General features: G+C 39.4%; 1 protein-coding gene across 1 annotated transcript; it reads left to right on the top strand.

Annotated features, from left to right (window-relative positions):
* The first annotated feature begins 240 nt into the window (after nt 1-240).
* On the top strand, nt 241-3,692 carry gsx2 (GS homeobox 2). The gene is made up of 2 exons (XM_061887900.1): nt 241-697; nt 761-3,692. The coding sequence occupies exons 1-2, from the start codon at nt 346-348 to the stop codon at nt 1,129-1,131; spliced, it is 723 nt and encodes a 240-aa protein (XP_061743884.1). The 5' UTR covers nt 241-345; the 3' UTR covers nt 1,132-3,692.
* The last annotated feature ends 4,806 nt before the right edge of the window (nt 3,693-8,498 follow it).

Here is an 8,498-nt window from a genome sequence, read left to right as displayed (position 1 = left end):
ATTGGTATTGTTACAACACAGTGGAATTATTTTTTTAGTCCATTATAGAAAATATTCCCTTTTTTGTGAGTTTTTTTTAAAGAAGAAAGATATTGACTACAATGTGTTGAAAAGAGTAAGGTGGACTGGGGTTGTTGGTGGTGGTGGGTGGGGGGGGGGGGGGGGGGTCGGTCACGTGGTCTGGCTTGCTGACAGCATAAACCTCGCAGCACGTGGGTGACGCCGCAGGGCCCACCCACACCCACACCCGTATTGCCTTCCTCCGGGGTCCCTTTTGTTGCGCCATCAAACATAAGCACCTTTGCCAGCGACCGAGGAGGAATCACATCGCGCCCGGAATCAGACATGTCGAGGTCCTTCTACGTGGATTCCCTCATCGTCAAGGACGCCGTGGTCAGACCCGGGGCGGCGCACGACTTCCTCCTGCCCATCGGCGTGCACGCCCCGGGCGTCGTGTCCGTGGCCCCGGCGTGTCCCTCCAGGAAGAGCGGCGCCTTCTGCGTGTGCCCGCTGTGCGTCACCACGCACATCCACGCGTCCCGGGGCGGCGTGCCCGCCCTCAAGAACCACTTTGCGGGCGCCGAGTACTGCCACAGGTACGCGCAGACTCCCTCTCTTGCGCACCCGGGTCACGCACCTGTTTGCACGGCCGCCTTCAGCGTCACGGACCCACGCAGGTACCACTGCGTGTCTATGGGTAAGAAGCACCACGGAATGTTATGGACGCTCCAAGAGCCTAAAGCCCCGACTTTATCTCCAGGCGCCACGGAGAGCACCCACGGTCAAAACGGCAAGCGCATGCGCACTGCATTCACCAGCACGCAGCTGCTGGAGCTGGAGCGGGAGTTCTCCAGCAACATGTACCTGTCGCGCCTGCGCAGGATCGAGATCGCCACCTACCTGAGTCTGTCCGAGAAGCAGGTGAAGATCTGGTTCCAGAACCGGCGCGTCAAGCACAAGAAGGAGGGCAAGGCGGCGCAGAGGAGCGCGCTGCACGGCGGCGGCTGCAAGTGCGCGGGCGTGGGTGCGCGTCACCACGGCGGCCCGGCGGACTACCCGCGCTCCGAGGACGAGGAGGAGTCCCTCTCGCCCGCTTCGGCCTCCGAGGAGAAGGACGCGGCGGTCATGTGACTTTCGTGACTTTGGACCATGGGGCATGAAAGATAAACTTTTTGGTGTAACGCAGGGGTGTCCAAAGTAAGGCCCGGGGGCCATTTGCGGCCCGCAGCTAAATTGCAAAATTGATAGTAATGCAAAAATTTCAACAACAACAAAAAAACATTTAAAAAAAGTGGACTGAGGTGAAATCTAATCAGGAAAATGTTGACACAAAGTTGCCATGCAGGCAGTTTTTTTCCCCCTTTTTGTCTTTTTTTTTCTTTTTTTTTTCCATTGCTCAAAAAAAAAGGACAAAAAAAATTGTTGTAATGAATTATTACTTAAAAAAGGTTCCCTTTAAAATGTTTTATGTGGAAAAAATATTGCATATGTTGTGGGGATGCCATCAAAGTTTTGACAAAAGAGCTTAAGACTTAAAATCGACAGATATATCGGAAGTTGATCTTGATATTTAAGTGTAAAAGTTAAATAAAAAAAAAAAGGCATCACTTTATGAGTGGGGAACCTTTCGGATCTCAAAGCATAAAACAAACAAAATAATAGTTCAAACTTAAAATTGACCGATATATCGGAAGTTGATCTTGAATTTTAAGTGTTAAAAGTAAAAAATTATATATATAAAAAAAAATGCATCACTTTATGAGTGGGGAACCTTTCGGATCTGAAAGCATAAAACAAACAAAATAATAGTTCAGACTTAAAATCGACAAATAAATCGGAAGTTGATCTTGAAATTTAAGTGGTAAAAGTAAAAGAAAAAAGAAAAAAATGCATCACTTTGTGAGTGGGGAACCTTTCGGATCTCAAAGCATAAAACAAACAAAATAATAGTTCAGACTTAAAATCAACAGATATTTCGGAAGTTGATCTTGAAATTTAAGTGGTAAAAGTAAAAAAAAAATAATAAAAAAAAATGCATCGCTTTATGAGTGGGGAACCTTTCGGATCTCAAAGCATAAAACAAACAAAATAATAGTTCAAACTTAAAATCAACAGATATATCAGAAGTTGATATTGAAATTTAAGTGTTAAAATAAAAAAAAGATTTAAAAAAATGCATCACTTTATAAGTGGGGAATCTTTCGGATCTCAAAGCATAAAACAAAATAATAGTTCAAACTTAAAATCGACAGATATATCGGGAAGTTGATCTTGAAATTTAAGTGTTAAAAGTAAAAAATAAAAAAAATGCATCACTTTATGAGTGGGGAACCTTTTGGATCTCAAATCATAAAACAAACAAAATAATAGTTCAGACTTAAAATCGACAGATATATGGGAAGTTGATATTGAAATTTAAGTGTTAAAAGTTAAAAAAATAAACAAAAAAATGCATCACTTTATGAGTGGGGAACCGTTCGGATCTCAAAGCATAAAACAAACAACATAATAGTTCAAACTTAAAATGGACAGATATATCGGAAGTTGATCTTGAAATGTAAGTGTTAAAAGTAAAAATTAAAAAAATGCATCACTTTATGAGTGGGGAACCTTTTGGATCTGAAATATATTTAGTAGGATTTTATTTAACTTTTCGCTGTGATTACTCAAAAATATTAAGTAATTAAAATCAATGGTGTCCTGCATTATTGATCTTTGAGGGCTTTAATTGCTAAATAAAGGAACTCTCCTGAAGGAATCAATAAAGTACTATCCATCTATCTATCTATCTATCTATCTATCTATCTATCTATCTATCTATCTATCTATCTATCTATCTATCTATCCATCTAAATACTGCATATTTCAGTTTTACTACAAAAAACAAAGTTGTCTTTGACAGAAAAGGCATAAAACCTTTTTTGTTTTACTTTATATCAAGATTTACTGTAAGCATTAAATTAAAAAAAATAATAATTTGACTTTTTTTAAACATTTTAGTGACTGAGACCCTCTATGCTCCCTAGGAGCCCTAAATATTAAAAAAAAAAAAAAATCCATATATTTTGTTATCGTTTGAAAATGAAAAATATCAAAATAGCCCACGCATGCTTAATTTTTCCGTGTGCGGCCCTCTGTGGAAAAAGTTTGGACACCCCTGCTATAATGTGACCCCTGTATAGGTTGTGACCTATGACCCCCACACTGTGCGCCCTTACAGAAGCGATATAAGAAATAATAGCACAACCCGTGTTTGCAAGCTATTGTGTATATGTGTATTTATTGTAATAATAAACATGTTGGACTTACCTTTTCATTCTTTATGTAATTGTCCAAAAGCTGCTTCAAGCAAAAGTGTTGGAATTTACAATTCAGGCACCTGTCCGTAAATGCAGCATGAATGGTCATATGCATGTAACAATGTGCTTGCTGTTTTTGTTTCTTTTATTTTGTGGGGTGACAAAAATATTTAAACGAGTCTTTGCTTTGAAAGAAACAAATCTTGCCTCAATCCATTTCCAAATATAGAACATTGCACTTTTCTACGTGTTTTTTTATGCACCAAATATGACTATAATAATGCAAAAGTCAATAAAAGAAAATAAATAAGTTTTCCATTTACTCTTTAAAATTGCAATGTTATACCTTTTGTTTTATACTTATTTATGTATTAAGTTAAACAACAAATACAAACGCAGTTGAAACAAAAAAAATATGCTTACAACAGTCAGTTTTTCCCCTACTTTGTTGGAAAATTGCACTTTTATACGTTGTATTTATTGTATTAAATATGACTAGTTATATATATAAAATAAACATATTTTTAACTAAGAAAAGAGACGCATGCAGCAATCATGTTTGCTCCTCATTCCAGTATCTTGGAAAACTGCATTTTTATACATTTTATTTAAATGTAATAGAATAGAATAGAAAGTACTTTATTGATTCTTGGGGGAAATTCAGCACCACAGTTTGCTCACAATAGACAATAATAAATAATATATAGCATATATTATATGTATAATACACATATATTCTACATATATTCTACATTTAAGTGCAGTCAAGAAGGACATATAAGTTATACAGTATATTTATATAAGATATATGCAAAGTTTAAAAACTAAGAAAAAACATGCATGCAACGATCCTTATACAATGTGAGGTATATTCAAATAAATACAAATGAAAAAGTTGAAGAAAAGAGATGTTTTTTTGTTTGTTTTTTTAAATTAACGCATTTTGGAGGTAAGTTGCACAAATTATAGTTTTAAATGTGTAATTATTCATACATGACAATACTCAAATATTATCCATTTAAATAATTGAGTTTATTTTTACATAACAATTGCAATTAAAATACATAATGTTTTTGGTATTACTTTTTCAAACATTTTAATTACGTGTGTGTGTATATATATATATATATATATGTGTAATTAAAATGTTTGAAAAAGTAATACCAAAAACATTATGTATATATGTATATATATATAAATATATATAGCACTATTCTCTGGATAATCCAATCAAGACACATATATATATATATATATATATATATATATATATATATATATATATATATATATATATATATATATATACATATATATATATATATATATATATATATATATATATATATATATATATATGTGTATGTATGTATATATATATTTGAAAAAGTAATACCAAAATCATTCTTTATGTATTTGTCCAAAAGGTGTTTCAAGCAAAAGTGTTGGAATTTACAATTCAAGCACTAAATTGACAACACTAAATTGGCCCTAGTGTGTGAATGTGAGTGTGAATGTTGTCTGTCTTTCTCTGTTGGCCCTGCGATGAGGTAGCAACTTGTCCAGGGTGTACGCCGCCTTCCGCCCGATTGTAGCTGAGATATATATATATATATCCATCCATCCATCCATCCATCATCTTCCGCTTATCCGAGGTCGGGTCGCGGGGGCAGCAGCCTAAGCAGGGAAGCCCAGACTTCCCTATCTCCAGCCACTTCGTCTAGCTCTTCCCGGGGGATCCCGAGGCGTTCCCAGGCCAGCCGGGAGACATAGTCTTCCCAACGTGTCCTGGGTCTTCCCCGTGGCCTCCTACCAGCTGGACGTGCCCTAAACACATCCCTAGGGAGGCGTTCGGGTGGCATCCTGACCAGATGCCCGAACCACCTCATCTGGCTCCTCTCGATGTGGAGGAGCAGCGGCTTTACGTTGAGCTCCTCCCGGATGGCAGAGCTTCTCACCCTATCTCTAAGGGAGAGCCCCGCCACCCGGCGGAGGAAACTCATTTCGGCCGCTTGTACCCGTGATCTTATCCTTTCGGTCATGACCCAAAGCTCATGACCATAGGTGAGGATGGGAACGTAGATCGACCGGTAAATTGAGAGCTTTGCCTTCCGGCTCAGCTCCTTCTTCACCACAACGGATCGATACAACGTCCGCGTTACTGAAGACGCCGCACCGATCCGCCTGTCGATCTCACGATCCACTCTTCCCTCACTCGTGAACAAGACTCCTAGGTACTTGAACTCCTCCACTTGGGGCAGGGTCTCCTCCCCAACCCGGAGATGGCACTCCACCCTTTTCCGGGCGAGAACCATGGACTCGGACTTGGAGGTGCTGATTCTCATTCCGGTCGCTTCACACTCGGCTGCGAACCGATCCAGTGAGAGCTGAAGATATATATATATATTTATATATATATATATATATATATATATATACACGTAATTAAAATGTTTGAAAAAGTAATACCAAAAACATTCTTTATGTAATTGTCCAAAAGGTGCTTCAAGCAAAAGTGTTGGAATTTACAATTCAGGCACCTGTCCGTAAATGCAGCATGATTATCATATGCATGCAACAAAATGCTCGTAGTTTTTGTTTACGATTATTTATTTATTTATTTAAATAAATAAATAAAATAAAATATACATATTTATATATATGATGTAATAAATACATAAAATAAAAATAAATTAATAAAAAAAATCTATATATATTTTTTATTTTTTTATTTTTATCGGCTGCACTGTTTTAAACCCTTTTTTTTTTTTTTTTTTTTTACTTCAGTGTAGCTCTCATTCCTCCTAAACGTTCATGATAATGGTTCCTTTGAGAGAGAAAAAATAACGATTTTTTTTTTCTTTCTTTTCTTTCCTTTTTTTTTTTTTTTTTTAGGGTGATCCAAAGCGAGTTTAATTGCGGTTTGGGTCCCACGTCAGGCTGATTGTTGTGTGCGGCCATTTGGGCGCAGGGCGCGCAGGACAGGATATATAGAAGCGGCCAAAGGCTTTGACAGGTTAGATTGTCCCCGCTTGGGGACACGCATTTAGGGGGGAGACCCCCCGACGCTTGCGGGGCTCACACCGCTTTGAGGGGCATCGACAGGGTTCCACGCAGACCCACACAAGCGCGTTTAGTCACTGTTTCATTAGGGCCCATTTGAACCTTTCAACTTGGGGGACGATTGCAAAGGGATTATAGGGGAAGGGGGGGGGGGGGGGTTGCTTAAAAATTAGCTGACGCCTAATTTAACTCGTTTCTGTCCAGAGTTTGGGATACATTCCTAATTGAGAGGGGAAGCAGGTGAAGTTTTGGGTCCCACGCAGGCCCATTCAGCAGGGGCCCCCATTCACACCCTCATATATTATTATTAGGTGCATTAGCAGGTGGTTTATCCATTCTCACTGCAACCCGCGTCTATGTTGAACACGGGGATGAAATTAACGTTAAATGAGATGTAAATGATGCAAAAAAGCGCATTTGAAGGTGCTCTACGCACCTTTAGTGGGGGGGCCTCCAGTGTGCGCGCCACCATTGAACAAGTGGCAATTACGCATGACAAAAGATAATTAATAGGAGTGCCTTTGAGCAGACTGCAGCTGCTGTCGGACGAGGAGGAGGTGGGGAGGTGTGCACTTTTTTTTTTTTTTTAATTTGTGCGAAGTCTCAATGATCGCGGCTGGCTCCGTTAAGAAATCGGGGCAATTAAAGGCCTACTGGAATGAGATTTTGTCATTTAAACGGGGATAGCAGGTCCATTCTATGTGTCATACTTGATCATTTCACGATATTGCCATGTTTTTGCTGAAAGGATTTAGTAGAGAACATCCACGATAAAGTTCGCAACTTTTGGTCGCTAATAAAAAAGCCTTGCCTGTAACGGAAGTAGCAGATGATGTGCGTGTGACGTCACGGGTTGTAGGGCTCCTCACATCTGAACATTGTTTACAATCATGGCCACCAGCAGCTAGAGCGATTCAGACGGAGAAAGCGACAATTTCCCCATTAATTTGAGCTAGGATGAAAGATTCGTGGATGTGGATAGTGAGAGTGAAGGACTAAAAGAAGAAGAAAAAAGACAAGGGCAGTGGGAGTGATTCAGATGTTATTAGACACATTTACTAGGATAATTCTGGAAAATCCCTTATCTGCTTATTGTGTTACTAGTGTTTTAGTGAGATTATATAGTCATACCTGAAAGTCGGAGGGGTATGGTGAACGCCAGTGTCTCTGAGGGAAGCCACGGAGGAGCCAAGAAAGTTGCAGCTGCCTCTTTATACAGCTGCAGGAGGAACGACACAAGCTTCGCTCATTTTAACGGATAATAGCCCTAAATCACAAGTGTCTCAAAAGGCTGCACAAACCACAAAGACATCTTTATTCTTGTGTTGTTTGGATACATTCCATTAGTTTTGGATGATACCACAAATTTGGGTATCAATCTAATACCAAGTCGTTACAGGATCATACATTAACTTAAAGTTAAAGGCTTCCTGAAATGAGATTTTCTTATTCAAACGAGGACTGCAGGTCCATTCTATGTGTCATACTCGATCATTTTGCGATATTGCCATGTTTTTGCTGAAAGGATTTAGTAGAGAACATCGACGATAAAGTTCGCAACTTTTGGTCGCTAATAAAAAAGCCTTGCCTGTACCCAAAGTAGCAGACGAGTTGTGGAGCTCCTCACAGCTGAACATTATTTACAACCATGGCCACCAGCAGCTAAAGCGATTCGGACTGAGAAAGCGACTATTTCCCCATTAGTTTGAGCAAAGATGAAAGATTCGTGGATGAGGATAGTGAGAGTGAAGGACCAGAAAGAAAAAAAAGGCTACGGCTCCAGGCGGTGGCAGTGGGACCGTTTCAGATGTAACTAGACACATTTACTAGGATAATTCTGGAAGATTCCTTATCTGCTTATTGATTTAATAGTGTTTTAGTGAGATTGTAGAGTCATACCTGGAAGTCGGATGGCTGTGGTGAACGCCAGTGTCTATGAGAGAAGCCGAGGAGCCAAAAAGTTCTATTTTGGTTTCATCTGACCACATGACATTCTCCAAATCCTCTGCTGTATCATCCATGTAACCATTTTGGATTCCTCCAAAATGTGTTTGTCATTGTTGTTTAGTGTAGTTTCACTATATGACACATGTTTATGACAGTGTTGGCGTTGTTCATACTGCCACCCTTAGTGCG

Source organism: Nerophis ophidion, linkage group LG26 (genome assembly GCF_033978795.1).
Source record: "Nerophis ophidion isolate RoL-2023_Sa linkage group LG26, RoL_Noph_v1.0, whole genome shotgun sequence".
Taxonomy (NCBI): domain Eukaryota; kingdom Metazoa; phylum Chordata; class Actinopteri; order Syngnathiformes; family Syngnathidae; genus Nerophis; species Nerophis ophidion.
Note: the sequence above shows the minus strand (reverse complement) of the source record. Positions and strands in the feature narration are given on the sequence as shown.